At 34.8% G+C, this 20,575-nt stretch overlaps 2 protein-coding genes across 2 annotated transcripts; both read right to left on the reverse strand.

Annotated features, from left to right (window-relative positions):
• Positions 1-236: 236 nt before the first annotated feature.
• On the reverse strand, positions 237-9,768 carry LOC126669130 (organic cation/carnitine transporter 7-like). The gene is made up of 5 exons (XM_050362483.2): positions 9,392-9,768; positions 8,706-8,943; positions 1,349-1,862; positions 1,039-1,241; positions 237-652 (listed from the first exon to the last, which is right to left on the reverse strand). Exons 1-5 carry the CDS (start codon positions 9,679-9,681, stop codon positions 398-400), a joined length of 1,500 nt encoding a protein of 499 aa, XP_050218440.1. The 5' UTR covers positions 9,682-9,768; the 3' UTR covers positions 237-397.
• Positions 9,769-12,950: 3,182 nt separating this feature from the next.
• LOC126670096 (uncharacterized) lies at positions 12,951-19,871 on the reverse strand. The gene is made up of 9 exons (XM_050363752.2): positions 19,448-19,871; positions 18,146-18,343; positions 16,942-17,044; positions 16,313-16,392; positions 16,159-16,236; positions 15,482-15,573; positions 14,177-14,288; positions 13,390-13,515; positions 12,951-13,299 (listed from the first exon to the last, which is right to left on the reverse strand). The coding sequence occupies exons 1-9, from the start codon at positions 19,700-19,702 to the stop codon at positions 13,183-13,185; spliced, it is 1,161 nt and encodes a 386-aa protein (XP_050219709.1). The 5' UTR covers positions 19,703-19,871; the 3' UTR covers positions 12,951-13,182.
• Positions 19,872-20,575: the final 704 nt, after the last annotated feature.

The raw sequence follows: 20,575 nt of genomic DNA on the forward strand, positions 1-20,575 counted from the left end.
TCTTTCACAACTCAAAAGAAATCGTGGAGAAGAAGAATGATTGAGAGAAATAAGAAAAATAGTATAAAAGAAAGAAATTTGAAGTACAAGTTATCAAAGTAAGAAAATGAGGTAGGTAAAGTAAAGATTTAATTTGTCCAGTATAAAAGTAAATGGGCTACCAAAATCAGTATTTTATATAAAAAGCCCTATTTTAAATTGTTTTTCAATCAACAAACAACTAATAAAATAAAAAATAAATTTCAAATTTGTTACTCATTTTGATTATGTTGGATTAAACTATTTGTTTGGACATTTATTATACAATGTATTTACATAAGAATACAATACTTTATATACAACTGGAATTTGTGGATTAAACTATATGTTTGGACATACATTTGTGAATCAAACTTCATTACCTGACAAAAATATTATGCTTGGGATCAAATGCAGCAACATTATCACTCAATTCACATCCCTTGGTTTCAAATGGGAAGAACACAACACAAACTATTGAAACAGCTATTACTGCCTCAAACAGAATTATTGCCTCCTCAACATGGCACCCACTCACCAGTCCTACCGCTACGAGAGGGCAAATCATCCCACCGATCCTACCCACCGCGCTTGCAACTCCGGTACCAGTCGTCCTCACCGACGTAGGGTATAGCTGGAATAACAACAATGAATAAACCAAATTCATTTTCAAACAAACTGGCTAAATATGTTCCTTTCATGTCAATTTCAGAAAACTCAATTAACTAAACAAGCATAATTTTAATTCCACATGTGAACGACCAATCGAAGTAATTTACTTTGCGTGCAACGAAATGTCATGTTAATCAAATTTAAGAAGTTATGCATTTGAGGTAAACTTACTTTAATTCAATTATTAATTAAAATTCTTAATTAAATCTATTAATATTAATCATTAATATTATTAATTCAATTATTAATCGCAAGTTAAGATCAACTACCTTGTAGCTTTAGTGGCAATAACATAAGCAAAATTGTATTATAAGGGAACAAGAGATGAAAAAAAGGAACAGAATTTACCTCCGGGCAATATATACATGCAACTGTGAACGATCCTATGGCACACATGCGGGCACCAAATAAGAATGTTGTTGTCGAAATTACAGCCTGGTGGGAAACAAGTGGAAAAAGGAAAAAACTAGCCACAACCAACAAGAATATCAAGGAAAGCTTGCGCCCCATTCTATCTACGATAATTGCACACAAAAGGATCCCAGGAAGCTCTACAAAAGAAAGATTTAGAGTAGAAAAAGATTACTCCAATACTACTTCATTAAGCAAACAGTTCATGAAGTTATGACCAGGAAAGACAAGAATGGTTAAGCAGTACCTGCCAAACTAGTGATAAATACATCTATGTACAGGCTATCATCCTGATGATTTTCCAAGAGCAATGTAGCTGAACGACATTTGCTGCGTCCACCACTTAACTCCGAAGTGAGCAATATGATACCATAATATAAGAATGAATTTCCAAAGAATAACACCCACAAGAGAAATGTTGTTTTAATTAATTTTGGTGAGAAAAGCACAAAAAATGATGAGAAGGTTGATTTTAAATTTAACACTTCTTTTGTTGCCGAAGACAGCAAAGGCTTATGGCTTGAGGAGGAGGATTCTTCATCCGCTTCAGTTGTATTATCAGAAACAAGCATCCCTGTCGGTAGCTTTGCCTCATTTGTTACAGCCATTTTCTCCAGAATTCTATGCGCATCAGAAAATCTACCTTTTGTGCATAGATACCTAGGAGATTCTGGAACAAGATAATAAGAGAGAAGCAGAGTCATTGAAGGCAGAGAAGAAACTGCAAGTAGCCACCTCCAACTTAATCTTGGCATAACAATCTGCAATATTTATAGCATGTAGCATTCAAGACCCAACAATAACATCTAAAAACTAATTTTTAAAATCTAAGACAAACGGAAAATCCACATTGATATGATATAGTAAAGCTTAATAAAAAATCAGTAAAGAATTTCTATCTTTCGTGGACTTTGTGCAAGTTCCCCTGAAGCAACAATGGCACCAACCAAAAGTCCAGTAAATCTATTTTAATAAACTAAACATGCTCAACATTACCAATACCAATACTTGAATTGATATATGAATATTTAGAGTATATCAACTACTAAAGTCAATGGGTCATCTTAACATAAATGTATAATCTATGTAGCACGGAATCAGAAACAGAAATGTTGAAATGGAAAATAAGCCAAATGACATTTTTATATAAGAATAAGTAATAAATATAGAGTTTCGGAGTTTCAAAAGTGTTTCCGAGAACGAGAAAGAAACAAAATATCGAAACGAAGAACTCGAAAAGTTTCCGTGCAATTCTGAATGGTCATCACTGATACATATGAGCAAAAGATCAGTTTTAAAATTCTTTAGCTTTGGATTTTGACAATAAATTTGGTTTGTTCAGAATCAGCCTAGTTATCATACTGAAGAAGAAAAAGGCTCAACTAGGAATTAATTTACTTACGGATAAATGCGTTCTTGAAACATGAATAAAATAAGAATTCATGTTATAAATAAGACATGTTAAGATTATAGAGTATCACATGAGGTGCTGATTAATTCACAATGTAACTGTGGCTTGGTGACATTGATCTCCATATTATGAAACTGAAGAGTCAAGTTTGACACCTGACTATGCCATTACTTTACCATCTTGAACTCAAACATATAGATCTAAGTCCAATCTGGCCCCTAGTTAACTGGCTGTTCAAGAGAGGATCAACTCAAAGAGGGACATGTAAATTCAACAAGACTACAAGGATCCAATCAACCTGGTCCATGACCCCATATCAAAAATAACACTAAGAGTACATGTTTAGAGTTCCACCAGATCAAGTTCACTTCTGACTAAAAACCTAGATAATTTATGTTTAAAGTTCAACTGATAAAAAAAGGTATAGAGAGTGCAATCAACATTCGAAGTTCAGAAAGAATTCTCATCTTCAAATAGCCTAAAAGTAAGAAGTTTGTTATGGTTACTGTAGAAATGTTAGGCTTCAGAATTTCTCAGGAGCACCAAACTTGGTGACACTGCAGAGCTTTTTAATTGCTCTTGTGGGAATGTTATGGAGGGGAAGTTATATCTTAGTTAGACTTTCAAGTAGGTATACCAAGGCTTTCAACTTCAAGAAAAATTCAAAAGTGAGTTGGAGCTTGTATGCAACTGAAGTAGGCATACAAATGTTGACCTTAACATCTTGTTTACGTAGCAATTCAACTATCACATGACCTTGCAACCCTACAGGCCCCCTTGCCTCTTGCTACAGGATAATGTTGCTAACAACAAAAACAAACTACAAATCTTGGACACAAAAAAACAGCAAAATGTTGCATCATAATCCTGTCAAGGAGGTATAGCCATACAGGGAAGATCAGCAATTAAACAAATAGAGGCAAACTGTTGAGAGTAATCATTATGACATTTAAAAAAGTCAACATTTACAAAACTGTGTATTCATTATTTCCACCTTTCTAATTCAAAGAGGATTGTAGTTTGAGCTATTCAGGATCATGGAACTCAGCATAGATTTTCTCTTAGTTCTGGGAAAGATCGGGCATGAGTTCTGTTAGGAAATAAATCAATCATTAATGTTGATTGATATGTAAATTGGCTGCAACTTTATTTAGAGAGTAATTAGTTCCTAATTTGTAGCAAATCTTGATATTCTTTTGTAATCACTCCTGTATATATAGGAGGCATTCTTGTATTAATAAAATCATCAATTCAGCCTTATTCTTTCTTCTTTTTACATGGTATCAGAGCAGGTTTTATATCTGACTCTCTGAGCTGAATTCTTTGGCACTTCTTTTTAGTCATCACCATGGATGGAGATGGTGTTTCTTCATTTCAAAAATCATCCGGCAAATCAGATGCCGATTCTTCAAATCCATATTTTGTTCATCACTCAGACCACCAAGGTCTAGTTCTTGTTTCCAAACCTTTGAATGGAGACAATTATTCTGGTTGGAAGAGGGCAATGACTTTGGCCCTAAACTCCAAAAATAAGCTATGCTTTGTCAACGGTTCAGTTAAATCTCCATCGATGGAAACAGATCCAGAAGGCTATGCGACTTGGTCGCGGTGTAATGATATGGTGCACTCTTGGATTGTCAACACTGTCAGTCCAGAAATTGCAGATAGCATTATCTATTATTCTACGGCTCATGAGGTATGGGAAGATCTTCATGAACGTTTCTCTCAAGGCAATACCCCACGTATTTTTGAGATCCAACGAGAAATCGCTTGTCTTCGACAGGAGCAACTATCAATCTCAGCCTACTATACCAAACTGAAGAGTTTCTGGGATGAGTTGGCTTCATTTTCAGAAACTCCACAATTAGAACAGCAAAAGCTCATGCAATTCTTGATGGGATTGAATGAGACCTACAGTGCTGTTCGTGGGCAAATACTTCTTATGAATCCTTTGCCAACGATTCGTCAAGCCTATTCTGCAGTCTCTCAAGAAGAAAAACAACGGCTTCTCAGTGTTTCTCATTCTCCAATTGAATCAAGTTCAAGTGCAGCCATGGCCGTGCGCCATAACACCAGGTCTAATTCAAACGCAGGAAGAGGAGAAAGAACCGCATGATCTGATCGTAACTTTCGCTCACAAGAAATTCGACGTTTTGAGCCGGAACGTCGTCATGGTGAACGTCGTAATGGTACAGGTCGGGGGAGACCAGAGTGCACACACTGTGGACAACCAGGACACTGGGTTCAGTCTTGCTATGAAATTGTTGGTTACCCATCTGGTCATCCCAAAGCAAAACAAAGTTCTGGTATGAATTTTGGCAGCCAACATAACAAAGCAAATCTTCATTCTGCCAATCAAGTCTCTGAGATGTTGAAAGAAGCTTGTGGGTCTAATGTCATTCTCTCTGATGCTCAGTTTAACCAGTTCATGGCTCTTTTTAGTGATAAAATTCAGAACTCTGGGCAAAATGCAGGTCCAAGTGCAAATGCAGTAACAAAACCAGGTTTGGCCGAGATCGTTTCCCGCAATTGGATCATTGATAGCGGGGCAACAGATCATATTATATCATCATCATCTTTATTAAATTCCACTAAAAATTATTCATTGTCACCAGTATTATTGCCTAGTGGAGATAAAGTGGATATTGTTGCTAAAGGATCTTTTCCTTTGAATTCCAATTTTTATTTACATGATGTGTTGTCTGTACCAAAATTTAAAGTAGATCTTATATCAGTGAGCCGTTTGACAAAAAGTTTGAATTGTTCAATGACTTTTTTCCCTTATTGGTGTATCTTGCAGGATCTTGCAACGAGGAAGACGATTGGTTTGGGTAAACAACGGAACGGACTGTACTACTTGACGACATTAGCAACAAAAAGACCTGTCACCAACTCTTCTACACCCACCACACAACCTGCTTGCAATCACACCATTAGTTGCTCCACTGACCTCTGGCACAATCGTCTTGGTCATGTATCATCTTCTTGTTTACATTTCATAGCAAAACATTTCTTAAACTTTTCCATTCAGCCTAATAATGCTTGTCATATATGTCCTTTGGCAAAACAGAGTAGATTACCTTTCAATACTAGTAAAATTTCTTCTACTCGAGCTTTTGAACTTATTCATTGTGACATATGGGGTCGATATCGTTACTCATCCCTTTCGGGAGCACACTATTTCCTTACTATTGTCGATGATTATACCCGTTTTACATGGATTTTTTTAATGCGGCACAAAAATGAAGCACAACCAATTTTAAAACATTTTTTTAGTTATGCTCTCACCCAATTTGAATCTCGGATTAAAATTTTTCGTAGCGACAATGGAAGCGAATTCATATCACTCCGCTCTTTTTTTTCCGACAATGGTGTTATTTTTCAGCATTCTTGTGTTTACACGCCCCAACAAAATGGGGTTGTGGAACGCAAGCATCGCCATATTCTTCAAGTTGCTCGTGCTCTAAAATTCCAAGCCCACCTCCCTACTCAATTTTGGGGAGAATGTGTTCTTACCGCTGTTCATCTAATTAATCGCCTACCTACCCCAATTCTTTCTTATAAATCGCCATTTGAACTTCTCCATTTAAAAATACCTTCTTTTTCTCATCTTCGCGTGTTTGGGTGCCTTGCTTATGCCACCAACATAAATCCTACTCATAAATTTGATACTCGAGCAATTCAATCCATTTTCATTGGTTATCCAACCGGACAAAAAGCTTACAAATTATACAATTTATCAACACGGAAAATTTTTACTAGTCGAGATGTCAAATTTCATGAAAATATTTTTCCTTATGCTTCGAAACAGCCCAGCCAAGTATTGGACCAACAATCAGGCCCAATTCCGTACCTAACTCCTAATGACTTATCTTTAGAGTTTCCCACTTCCAGCACACCTTCTACTTCCTCTTCACATCCAGATACAAATACGTCATCTCTACTTCCCTTACCATCAACACCTCCACCGCCTTCCTTCCGTACATACTCTCGCCGTCCCTCATTTACCTCTTCTCGACCCAATCCACTACCTTCATCACAGCCCAACCTACAACATGATACCCAACCTGAACTTAATCGTGCCGTTATAACCATACCTGATTCCGCACCTGAACGCGCAGACCCCGCAATTCCTCCTATTCGTCGCTCCAGTCGTCAGTCCGTTCCTCCCATCCGTTATAACGACTATAAATGTAATCATGTTAACTCTAATTGGTCGTCTTCTTTGTTGCCTGGTCCAGTTAAGGGCACCCGGTATCCTCTGGCTCATTATCTCTCCTACAATCGGTACACACCACGTCATCAAGCCTTTTTGACTCAGCTTCAACAAGTTTCAGAACCTCGCTCGTACTCTGAAGCCGCAGCGCATCCTGAATGGAAAGCGGCAATGGATTCTGAATTACAAGCACTTCAAGAAAATGGCACTTGGACATTACAATCTCTTCCGGCTGGCAAAATTCCGATTGGTTGTCGTTGGGTCTATAAGGTGAAACATAAAGCCGATGGTTCTGTTGAGAGATATAAAGCACGGTTAGTTGCAAAGGGCTTCACTCAATTGGAAGGGGTAGATTATCAAGAGACATTTTCTCCCACTGCAAAAATCACTACTGTACGGTGTTTATTAGCTTTGGCAGCAGCTCGACGATGGGTATTGCACCAATTGGATGTGAACAATGCCTTTCTTCATGGGAATTTATCAGAGGAAATTTATATGTCCCCTCCACCGGGTCTTCGGCGACAGGGGGAGGAGCATCTATTTTGTCGACTACATAAGTCTTTATACGGTTTGAAGCAAGCCTCAAGGCTGTGGTTTGAGAAATTTTCTGATGCTATTCAATCAGCCGGGTATGTACAATCTAAAGCTGATTATTCATTGTTCACTAGAAAGCATGGGAATTCATTTACTGCACTTTTAATCTATGTTGATGATATTTTGATTACCGGGAATGATCTTAAGGCTATTGACTCTATTAAACAGTTCTTACATAGTCAATTTCGTCTTAAGGATCTTGGAAATCTGAAATACTTTCTTGGCATTGAGGTATCTTCTTCTAAACATGGGATATATGTCTGTCAACGTAAGTATGCTCTAGAAATTATTGAAGATACAGGTTTATTAGGAGCTGCCCCCGTTGATACTCCTATTGAAAAAGGTTTAAAGCTATCTGACGAGAGTGATTTACTCAAAGATCCAGGAAAGTATAGAAGATTGATTGGTAGGCTCATTTATTTAACCGTTTCTCGCCCTGACATTACCTATGCAGTGCATGTTTTGAGCAGATTTATGAATCAACCAAGGAAGCTTCATTGGGATGCAGCACTGAGAATTGTACGTTACCTCAAGGGTGCTCCCGGAAAAGGTTTATTCTTCTCCTCAGATAATGATTTGAAATTAAGAGCGTATTGTGATTCTGATTGGGCGGGGTGTCCAATAACTAGAAGATCCACCACTGGTTATTGTATTTTTCTTGGACCCTCATTGATTTCCTGGAAGTCGAAGCGTCAGAAAACAGTTTCTTTGTCTTCAGCAGAAGCGGAGTATCGTGCTATGACAGGGACATGTTGCGAATTGACATGGTTATGCTATTTGTTTAAAGATCTGAATTTGTTCTTTCATGAGCCTGCCTTACTGTTTTGTGATAATAAGGCAGCTATACACATTGCGGCCAATCCCGTGTTTCATGAGAGAACTAGACACATCGAAATGGATTGCCACTATATTAGAGACAAAATTCTAAATGGGTCTGTCGTTACAAGACATGTTAACTCAGCTCGTCAACTAGCTGATGTGTTTACTAAGCCATTGGGGAAAGACATTTTTGTTCCAATTATTTGCAAGTTAGGAGTGCAAGACATCCACTCTCCAACTTGAGGGGGAGTGTTAGGAAATAAATCAATCATTAATGTTGATTGATATGTAAATTGGCTGTAACTTTATTTAGAGAGTAATTAGTTCCTAATTTGTAGCAAATCTTGATATTCTTTTGTAATCACTCCTGTATATATAGGAGGCATTCTTGTATTAATAAAATCATCAATTCAGCCTTATTCTTTCTTCTTTTTACAAGTTCAAACAAGTTTTTCAAAAAGAATGACTTGATTTTCTCTCACTTATTAAATATTACTGGGATAGACTTCAAAGACAAGCAAAAGTCATTCAGAAAATAAGCAAAGAAGAAGAATATCTACATACCCAAGCGAGCGCAGCCTCAAAAATGGTTCCCAATGTCCAGAAAATTGAGTGGACAACCATCCACTTGCCTCTATTTGAAGCAGGAACAAACTCCAGAAACCAGCAGAGGAATACCGGTCCGCCACCAAGACCAATACCAACCAAACATCGAAAAATCATCAATGATGTATAATTAGGGGAAAAGGTACTTAACAATCCTGCTCCACAAGTTAGAATAGTTGAGCCTAGGATAGCCTTCCTGCAATAACAAGTATATATCATTCAAATAAATACAATTTACTTTGACAGATTGAAAGCAAACACATAATTACAGAACAGCCAAAACTATCAGCAATCATAGCTTGATGTTATATATTCAGTGTTTTCATGAACATGAGCGTGCATATGCATCCAAAAGATTAATTTTCTTTACTTATAACCTCCTATATTGCACTAAAACTTCTCGAGTTCACCATTTAGTTTTCATTTCCAAAAATACTTCAGAAACCCCGAAACTCTATATTTATAACATGTTCTTGTAAATAAAGGGATAGTTTGAATAATTCCAGACTTCAAATTTAGAACCTCACAGACCGAAAATACTCAGTATTTAGTCCCAACTGCTACTCCATGCTTATTCTATTTAACAAAATTGTATTTACAAAGGAACAATTAAAGATAAAAGAACATTGGAAATAAATGAATACCTTCTTCCATAATTATCGGAAATAAGACCCCAGGAATAAGCACCAAGGAGCATACCAGCAAAAACAGCACTGGTGAGTAAGCTTTCTTGGGAAGAAGAGAGCGCCCACTGAGCATTAACAGCAGGCCCAACAAAAGACAGAATCATCATCTCCATAGCTTCAGAGAAAGAACCCAATCCTGCATAAACCAGCACCAGTCCTTGAAATTTACCGAATCCAACGGCATCAAGCGCCTCATCCAGTGTATATTTTTGGTTCGACAAATCACCCATTTTTACTCTGTTTTTCATTCAATTTGGTATGAGAAAAATGTTTAATACTCGGATTGGTGCCCAGGAAGATGGAGGAAGAGGAAGCCAAGACAAGGAAGAGTTAGGACAATCCACCTGATTTCAGACACGTGTCTGTCTTCGGAGAATTTTTGGCTTACGATGATGACAAGGACCCAAATTGGACACAGATAGAGACAGAAGGGCGGGCGGGCACGTGGCATAATTGTTCATGATATTCTTTTTCAGCTATCAATTAATTATTGAAGGAGATATATTATTATATATGTATATTATAGGAGGATTGTATATGGTCTTTCTTTGAGTTAATTACAAAAAAGATGCATATGACATTTCAATTATATTCTTTTAAAAAATAATTGACGAGGTAACGTGTTTTTGGAACTATGTGCATGTGTGATTACGTTTTTTATTTTCGGTCAAAAATAATAAAAATGTTTAGAATTTTAAAATATTACATAAGCACCTACTTAGTACTTAGCATGACATAATATGAACATATTCAACCAATGCTTGCCACGTCACGTCGTAAGAAAAAAGAGAAGGATCACAGCTCATTAAAACACGGAGAGAATCACGTAAATTTCATAATTCCAATTTTTTGTTCAACCAAACAATTTTATACCTCCTCACTCTTCTTCCCAACTCACTCAACTTGAAAAAAAACCGTAGCCGATACCTTAAAGGAGGTGATTTGGCCATCTTTTGATTTAAAACCTCTAAAAATAACTCTAAAATGAAGAACATGCAGATTTTCTAATAAAAATACCTTCACTAAACGGCTAGAGTCTTTAAAAACAATTGATTTTTCCTCCATATTTCCAACAAAACCTGCATCAAATATTAACTTCCTTTTTTTTAAACACCGGTCTCAACAGCCTTCACCTTCGTTTCAAAATCAGAATCTGATGCTTATTCACCAGCAACACCACTTATATTTCCCTTTTTAGTTAACTTGCACTTCATTTTAGGTTTTCTCTTTTTTTCTTTCTCAGCTATAAACGTTACTCTAGTAACAACTACCATGGTACTATTTATAAAAAAATATTTAAGGAAAATAACTGAAGAAATCGTGCCTACAATTAAGAGAGTATTGATGCAAACGAAGAAAATGGGTAGAAGTTGAAAGAAATTCAAAATTTAAGCTCTGAAAATGGAGATTTATCAAAGAGAAAAAAAAATGATGAGACAAAAATGGTGATAAATCGGCAAGAAGGAGCACGTGTTATTCTCTTAATTTTTTTATTCCAATCTTGTGCCACATGTAAGGCAGGGATGAAGTACGTGTTTTGTGTGAGATATTACCGTTTTTAACTATTAAATGAAATAGCCAGCTTAGCAGTTAATGAAAAAATAAGCAAAGTTAATATTTTTATAAACATTTGCCGTTTTTACAATTTTTGTGTAATTTTTCCTTTTTATTTCTTGCATATTTTTTTTAAATAAAGTGTCAATTCATGCCTTTATTTATTACTTTAATAATGGATTAGAAGACTCGACTTAAAAGTAATTCAGATTTAATTGTTCATTTGCTTTATTACAAATTAAGCTCATAAATTTATTACTCCGACTTTAAGATATAGCTAGCGTGCGTTCAACCTACGTATGCAAATGCACAGCGACAAAATAGTGTGCAAGTTTTATTTCGTATTTTTTAGTTGTCTATTCAAATTCCATAACATCAGATCAAGAGATTATAAAAGGCTAAATCTATTTTAAGATCCCTGAACTGTACGTTTTTTGTTCATTAGATCCCTCAACTTTTATTTGGCTTTCTCAAATCCTTAAACTTTCATTTTTTTGGTTCATCGGGTCCCTCAATTTTTATTTGGCTTCTTCAAATCCCTAAACTTTCATTTTTTGGTTCATCGGGTCCTTCAACTTTTATTTAGCTTCCTCAGATTCCTAAACTTTTGTTTTTTGGTTCCTTAGGTTCTTAAACTTTTATTTTTTTTACTTCATTAAGTCTTTAAATGGATCTCCCTTAAAGTACCTAATGAACCAAAAAACAAAAGTTTAGGAATCTGAGAAAATCAAATAGAAGTTGAAGGACCTGATGAACCAAAAAATAAAAATTTAGAAACTTGAAAAAGCAAGACATAAGTTGAAGAATCTGATGAACCAAAATTGTATAATTTAGAGACCTCAAAATGGATTTAGCCATTATAAAATTATATGACTATATAGAGCCATCATTTTCAACATGCGGACGGGGATGGAAATCTCCATATGATGGGGAGTATATTCTCTCATTCCCTCCCCATCCCCGGGGATGGAAAATACTTCCCCCCATCTCCATACTCATAGTCATAGGGGTAATTGATAAAAATTTCCCGTTCCATAATGAGCGGATCTCCATTGAAAATAAAAAATCCCCACCCATTGTCATCTCTAAGAATATACCTTTTGTAACATTTCCGATCCCTATATTTGAAAGGAAACCACTACCAAAAACTATTCATTGTAAGTGGACTTTTCTAACCATTTTCCTGTTAGGTATAATCATGAATAGATTTATTTATTCACCAAACTTATAGCAGTTTTTACTTATCAATATATTTGATGTCCGCTATTGGCTTGCCAGATTCAGGTCACCACCATCACAAGGGACAAGTAGCTAACTTTTTTTTTTGTCGAAAGATGGGAATTCATTAAGAAAACTCGGCTATAAAAGCCTCGACTCAAGCCACACCAATTGTGCTTGAGAATTACAGCAAAACAAGTCATCTCTAAGGACCTTTTTGGCTAAAGAATCAGCCACCCAATTAACATTACGTCTAACAAAATTAAATGAAACTAGATTAAAGGCTTGACATAACACTCGGCAGTCTTGGATAATCACATCACAAGCCGACTCAATCTTCGAACCTCTGCTAATAGCTTTAATAATGCCCTTAGCATCTCCTTCTATAATAGCATTCGGAATATTCATTCTAAGCGCCAAGTAGCAACTTAACCATCATCATTTCATGGAAAATGGCTGAACCATTGTATATCTGCAGCAACAGCTACCAGACTCCCCTAGCCACACTATAACCTCTTTTTCAAACAAAAATTTATACTCGGACTTACGTTGCACGGAAAAAAGATAGAAATAAAAATATGAAAACAAAAAATGATAAGATAAAAAAAGAAAAATGATAATTTTTTTTAAGAATATAAATTTAAAATTTTGAAGTATATTTTTTTTCTAAAAATAGCAATAAAATGGTGAAACTTCGGATTGGCCGAGTCCATGCAACATAAGACATTGGCTAAAAGGAAAATCATTTGTCAGTCGGCAAACTACTCCATATAGTAAGCTAATCCCTACCTTATCTTTGCTTTAGCAAATTCTACAAAATTCAGAGTTACAAACTCTTGTCCTGCTGTGTGAGACACTGAGATTGAGACTGAACAATCCGCCTAATTAACTAGAAATCATCAACTTCAGACGACGCAATTTCTTATATTTAAGAAATGCTTTATCAGAGGAATAAAGAGAAATGATAAAACCAATTTTTATTTCTTCAAATCGTGCGGTCGCCCTTTATTTATTACTTTCCATAGAGCAGCCTTGGCTTCTTCTAGTGTTTCAACAGCATGCCCTTCTTCAAAAGATAACCTCTGCACGTTAAACTACATGCGACAGAACAAAATTACAATTGCCAGATAAAAGACAATTTTCCCAACGGGGAATCAAAAAGCTGGGTGAACGAACTGTCTTACCTGAGCACCTTCACGAACCCGAACATCGGTTCCTTTGCTGTCTATTGATATCAGAGCAGCATCGTCTACTTCTGTTTCTGTGGATAAAAGTTCTTTAAGGGGCTTCGAGAAGATTGCATTGAGTTCCTGCAACATATCAAATATTAATCCCAGTAACAAACCTATAAAATCTACTCAAACTATCATCATCATTTATACGAGGGGACAAAATGAGACGCCATATGGAGCTGTAGATTTTACAAAATATAGGGACCAGTACATTTTTTGGAACTTATTCAATCTGCGTAATACTTCATCTAAATATAGGAGTGTACATTCAGTTCAAATCGAATTAAATTAATTTGGTACACTTATTCGATTTGGTTCGATTTTTCACAGCTCTATCTAAATAGGTGTTCACCAAGTTAAGAGGAGATGTAAAAAATCTCAGCTACGATTTGTGGGATTCTCATCTTCAAAAAAGTTTGCCAAACTTGAGGCTGAAATAAGCTCAAGTTTCTTTCTATGGCGTCTCACATCTAGGGAGCTGAAGCTAAGGTACAGGTGTTAAAAAAACATTGGTTTGTTTTCCTGAAACAAAACTTGACCCATTTCATTTCCTAAAACAAAAGCTGGATGACATCATGACACTTTTGGTTTCTTTTGAGCTTCTAAGAATTAAAATGAAAAGATTTCAAAAAAAAAAAGAATTTAAATGAAAAGACATTCCAATAGAGTATATCGTTCATAGAAGAAGTCCAGTAACAAATATTACTTCACCAAAACTACCAAAAGATTTAAAGATCACCTTGAGGTTTTGCTCCTCTCCATCAACTGCTATTTTATCAGGCTGAAGGCCCTCATATTCCTGAACATCAACCCAAGCAACAGTGCCAAAGCCCCCAATAAAATATATGTCACTAGAAAAATTGTACAAGTTCGTCAGTTAATGTATGGAAAACCCAAAATGGGCAGCACGAGTATTGAAGAAACATGGAAGCATACAACAAGTTAAAGACATGGGGGTGCTAATTAGACCTATATTCATCAAAGTCAAGCAAGTGAAATAATCTGCTTAAGTTACATTGGGAGATAAATTTAAGATTATAACTCTCGTCATGAAAGAGCCAGCGCATATTTTAAATGTTTAAAGTTGCCACTTCATGGAGAATGGTGTAGTTTTGTCCCAATTAGAGCAAAATAATCAATAAATACCAGATATAGACATGCAAGACAATACATTTTTTGTTAAATGGTAGTATCTGCTAATTGCATTGAGAAGAGATAACATGTGGGGATTCTAAATTTCTAATACGGTAGGATATAAAGTAGCTTAATCCCCAAGGCAGGATAGGGAGTAAGAGGATGAAATTTCTTCAACATGCACAAAACTAAAAGTGATGCTATTCCATCTCTTGGCTCTGAAGTCAAGATAGAAGTAAGCTTTTAAGATGCCAATAATCATTAACCAAGTTCATGAGATTATTGAAAGTGAAAACTTAGTTGACAAATCAGCTACTATCCTAACTTTGTAAAAGCAAAAGACATCAGTATTGTTCTGACGTGTCAATGCTTGCTGTCACAGGACAGGCTAGCATCCTTTTTAGGCTGAAAGATCTGATTTAGCAAATCAGATTGCATACTGTAAATATGGTTAGGCTGTAAACTTCCTTTCCTTTCTTAGCCTAAATTTAATTTCAGTAAATGCTTAGATTAAAGAGATTTGATTGTTGTAAAGATGCCTAAAGGGACAGATAGCTTTCTCAAAAAGGCCTCATTTTGTCAGGACATACATGTGAAATTACACAGTATTGAAAGTGATAACTTAGAAAGTGAGTAATGATTTTAATCTCCCATTATTGTTTTCAGTGATTAGGAAAAAAAAGCCATAAGTCGGTGTGAACGTTTAACAAAGCACAATAAGCTAGACTAGCTAGTCAATCATGTTCCCCAACCTTCTCACTGCTTCAGCAATAGAAGAACATAGATAAACAATTTCCACCACCCAACAGAAAAAATAAAATAAAAGGAGACTCTCAGAATAGACCAATATATGTGGAGAATGTGTCATCCCTTAAGTCACCAATGTAACCACAATGCAACATGAGCAGACCTGATATTGTGCATCCTGAAGTAGTAGAAATTCCCCCACTTTTGTGAAGGCCCTTGTTGATGTTTTCCAACATACTGTTTATGAGCCCACTCCTGATAGCAAAACAACCAGATACAATGTCAAATGTATTGCGTTCTTTATAGCATATATACAGTAATAACAAAATTAATTGGAATATCACATTTCCACATAACAATAAAATCCAAATCTATGGTACATTCAAAAGATTGGAAGAGCCACAGAACAACAAATAAGATGAAACTTATAGAACAAAGAGAAGAGGAGGTCATGCCGATGAGCGTAAAAGCAAAAGCAAAAGAAGAAGAAGAAAGCATTACATATTCAAAAAGGGTTGATGAGAAGGCCAAAGAAATCATTTAGACACTTCCACAAAAAAGAGAAGTTATAAGCTTTATGTCAAGACGTATCCAAAATGAAGAAAATTTTATTACAAATCTAGCCTTGTAGGCCATGCAGCAAGAAGAACATGTGTGTGTGTGTACAACTAAGCTTTATGTCAAAACGCATCCAAAATGAAGAAAAAGTTATAAAGATCTAGCCTTGTAGGCCATGCAGCAAGAAGAACGTGTATGTGTATGTGTGTGTGATGTGTACAATTACACACAAAAACATAATGGGCAGACATAACAAGAAGATAATAAAAGTTACATAATCACCTGTTGATGTTCTGGGAGTGGGTAGACATCACCAAAAATTGTTACTCTGGCATTCGACAAACCACTCCATCCAGGTATCTACAAAATCTAACTGTCAATATGACCTACAAATGGAGAATGACTACCTCAGATTTAATAAACCATTATAACTGACCTGCACAACAAGTGTGCATCTAGGGTCTGCTAACAAATTTCGTGTGTGGATAGCCAAGGGTGAAAATGAAAATATTGGATCTGCACATGGAGGAAAATTTCTATCAATGTCAATCAGGACCTGAATAAATAGCTGAACCATTAAATGCATCATTGAATTTTTACGTCATTTTCTGATTGAAGCTACAGATCAAATTGCTCAACAGAAGAAAAACATTAGTGTGGTAGTATACATATGTTAAAAGTTTAAGCCAAAAAAAAAAATCAATGATGTTTAATACTCAATTATTTCTTCTTCACAAGCTGCTTATCATGACATGAATAAGTAGTTGAACTATTAAATGTATCATTGAAATATTTAAGTCAATTTTTGATATAATAGCACCGGCCAAATTGCACAACAGAAGAAAAACAAACCTTAGTTTGGTCTTATACAAATGTTAATCAATAAAACCAAATAGATAAATAACTTGACGCTTATGAAGAATAAAGTCAGGTGGAAAGATTCCTGTAATTCATAAGATTTCACAATTCTAACAATTTAGAAATCACATGGTTCTTCCATCAAATTTCTCCTAGCGAAGACCAACTACTTATGTTGGCCATGTAATCAGAAATTTTCACACTTACGTCCCTCTGAATCTGGTGCAAAGTCAACCAGGGAACCAAATGGGTATCCCTCTCTTCTATGATGCATCCGAGACATGGTAGTGCATAGATGAGCAAATCTGGCCTTAAATACATAACAACATGGATTTAGAAATCATATTATTCTCAAACAATTAAACAAATTGCAAGAGAAGATTAATCATGGAAAAGAAAGGATGAGTTCATTCTTTTATCACTTGGTTTCTTTGACACTTAAAAGTTATGTGAGATTTCGTGTAAAAACGGGTCCTGTCAAATATTTTTAAACAAAAATAGTTAATATATTGTGGCAGTTAAATAAGTTAGAGGACTTAATTTAATAAAATAAAGTACAGTTTATTCTCTCAACTTATTTTCAATCCAAATTAGTCCAACAATGAATAAAAATACAGAAGTTCCATATGAACTAATTATAATACAAACATTTTTTAGATTTCAATATATAAATTATTCGTAAGCATAATATAAATGAAACTATTTAATTTTCATTGATATTTAACTGAAAAAATTATTAAAAAAATTATAATGAACTAAAAATATTGATGCCTAATTATTTACCAACTTATTCATAAACTAAAAAAACCATTAAAAATAAATATTAATCTAAATATTTATACTCATCTAATTAAATTATCTCGTTAACTTACAAATTTCATTTCAAAAATTCATAAAATTACTAATAGATCATAATAACTTTATTCAATTATTATTATTGTTTAAAAATAAATACACAATATTTGTAAAAAATAATTAATTTTTCAGATACTTCTGTTACCGGTGCCGCGTGCCACCGTCGTTGGTTGCCACCATCGCGCCAACAATAATATGGTACGTGATTATTACGAGCCGACGATGACCAACGTCCATGCGTGGCAGTATAAAAAAGTAATTTATAAATTAATTTTAGTTTTTTAAGAAACATATTATAGCTAATTGATTTGGAATTTTAATGTTTTTATTCATTTTGGAATAATTTAGATTGAAAATACAGCGAGGACCTAAATTTTCTATTATTTCTATCTCTTGAGTTTTTTTAATTAGTTGACTAACAACTGCATCACCTATTATAGAAACTAAAGCTTTTTTATTGAAAAAATATTCCACAAGACCCATTTTTACACAAAAATTGTGTCAAAACTTAAAGCGTTAGGGTATAAAAATGACCCTTCCAAAAAATACCCTTTACCTGCTCCATCAAATTGCGTACTGCTAAGGCTGGTCGAGGTAAGCCATGCGCTGAGGTTGCACTCTGAACTCCACCAGAAATTGGAGTTCTAAAAAGACCAGCTCTGGTTCCACTTCCATGTGGGACCACCAGAGGTGTCTCCACCTTTACTATTTTCTCCACGTCCTTTTTGCTACTTTTATTGTTCTCTATATTATCCTTCATAGTAGAGAAAGGAAATTAATTCCAAGCAGAAGTAGCCATTTGATGTATCCATTAATTGTCTTTATCATTCAAAAGTATTTCAAATACCATGAAAGCACATATAAAAATCCAGAAATCAAAACATAGACCCTATCATACTCTTTGGTTGGTTAAATGCATGGGGTAAATGTACTATTTTGCATGTCGCTCTGCATGCCGAACCGCCTTAGAGCCTAACTTTAAAGCATACAACAGCATCACATGCTACAAATATATTTTAAAGGCTTTCTCACAGTGTCCAATAGTGTAGGCAATTGCCAAGAAACAAAAGTTTGATAAAGATGCTTTCATAAGAAACTATGGCATACATCACTTGCTCTCATGTTGATCAGGGACCTAGATGTTGGTCTCAATATACAAACACACACAACAGACCAAAGTATTATGACCGAGAAGTATGTAATTTAGAGACAAAGCCTGATCCTTTAAGGAGATGATATTTCTTGAAATATGACTATGACTTGTTACACAATAACAACAATCAATTAAGACATGGCTGATCGAAAGAGAAAAGATGAACTGGAAAGGAACCAAAAATAGTTGTTCTGACAAGTCCATATCCTGAATTTTAATGCGTGCAAGGAGTAGAATGCGGCTTTTAGCATTAGCTATAGCTTTAAAATATACTTAAGCAGGTGTTCCTTTGTATTTGAATGTTTCTGTCCCAATTTTGGCATGGATACCACCGGATACAAAAAAATTGAAAAAACAAACCAATATTGCAGCCAAGTCATAAAAAAAGGCTCGGTTTTTTCATACGCCAGTATCTGTATTTCTCTTACATGATCCAAGAGCAATTAAACTCCCCATTAGTATCCGAACAGAAGTCTCAAAGACAACTTCTTGAATCTCAAGTTGTATACATTCACGCAGATTCTTACAAGTTTCAACTTAAAGTATACAAATTTAAAGCCAATATGCCACCAAAACTAGATTTTCTAATACATGTTCAGGAGTTCCCTAAATTTGAAACTTACACACAATATTATCAGAAACAAAGCCAAACCCATTATTCAATTGAATTGAAAAACAAGTACATGACAAAAGAATAAAAATTACCTGAAAAAATGAGAGGGTGTCATCAGAAACAAAGCCAAACCCATTATTCAAAGGTCTCTGATCTTCTCCCTCACCTTCCGATACCTCATGTGCCAGACAGTGAGCTCGAAACCCATGAAAACGACAAGTTTCAGAGAATTTAAGAGACCCAATTGGCTTATTGTCGATTACAGAGGATGAAGAAGTGGACGAAGAAGAAGATGGAAACGTTTCCGGGAATCTGGAGATGAACACTGAACTTGAAAGAGTATCCATTCTTATTTTGGTTTCGAATTTTTGTCGAATTCGAATAATATAAATAAATAATCTTACAGACAAAAGATTGATATCAAAGAAAAGGGATTTTATTAAAGGAAAATAGGTTTTCAGAATGGTTTGTACTTTGTATGTGCGAGGCTAGGGGTGAGCATTAGTTTGGTTCCGACAAAACCCAACTGAAGATGTTCAAACCATGGAATGTAAACTAACTGGGCTACTCGTGAGTTACTCGATATCGGTTCGGAAAAAGTTTGAACCGGGCTCGAATTCGAGCTCGAACTACTCGAGTTTTATCTCGAGTCCAGCTCGAATATCAATTACTAAACTCGTGAGTCTCGCGAGTCTAAATGAGCCTGAACGAGTTTGTTATTAAATAATAATAAAAAAATTATTATAATTATATTAGATTTTTATACCTTTAAATTTAAGTGTTCATCATACTAGTTTCGCATTACGTGCTATGCACGTGGCTCGTAACGTAACTCGTCAATATACATATTAGTAAATTTATTATAATTATATCAATTTTTTATTTATAATTAATATTAAATTAGTTAATAATTTTTGTAAAAGTAAATATAATATATTCGGTTATTAAATTTTTTTTCATACTGAATTTATTCTTCTTTTGCTTTTATAATAACTATAATTAAATAATTAACTTAATTTTATTAATAATATCTTTAAAAATAATAAGATAGAAATTTAAATAATAATATATTGACCAAATACAGTATTTTAATTTTATAGTTAAATCAAACTAAAAGATAGGTATTTCTACTAATTTGGAGACAATTTAGTTATTTTTTACATACTAAAAATAAAAACTAAATTGGAGATAATTTAGATATCTATTTTAATTAGGCTTTA

Source organism: Mercurialis annua, linkage group LG2, assembly GCF_937616625.2.
Source record: "Mercurialis annua linkage group LG2, ddMerAnnu1.2, whole genome shotgun sequence".
Classification (NCBI taxonomy): Eukaryota; Viridiplantae; Streptophyta; class Magnoliopsida; order Malpighiales; family Euphorbiaceae; genus Mercurialis; species Mercurialis annua.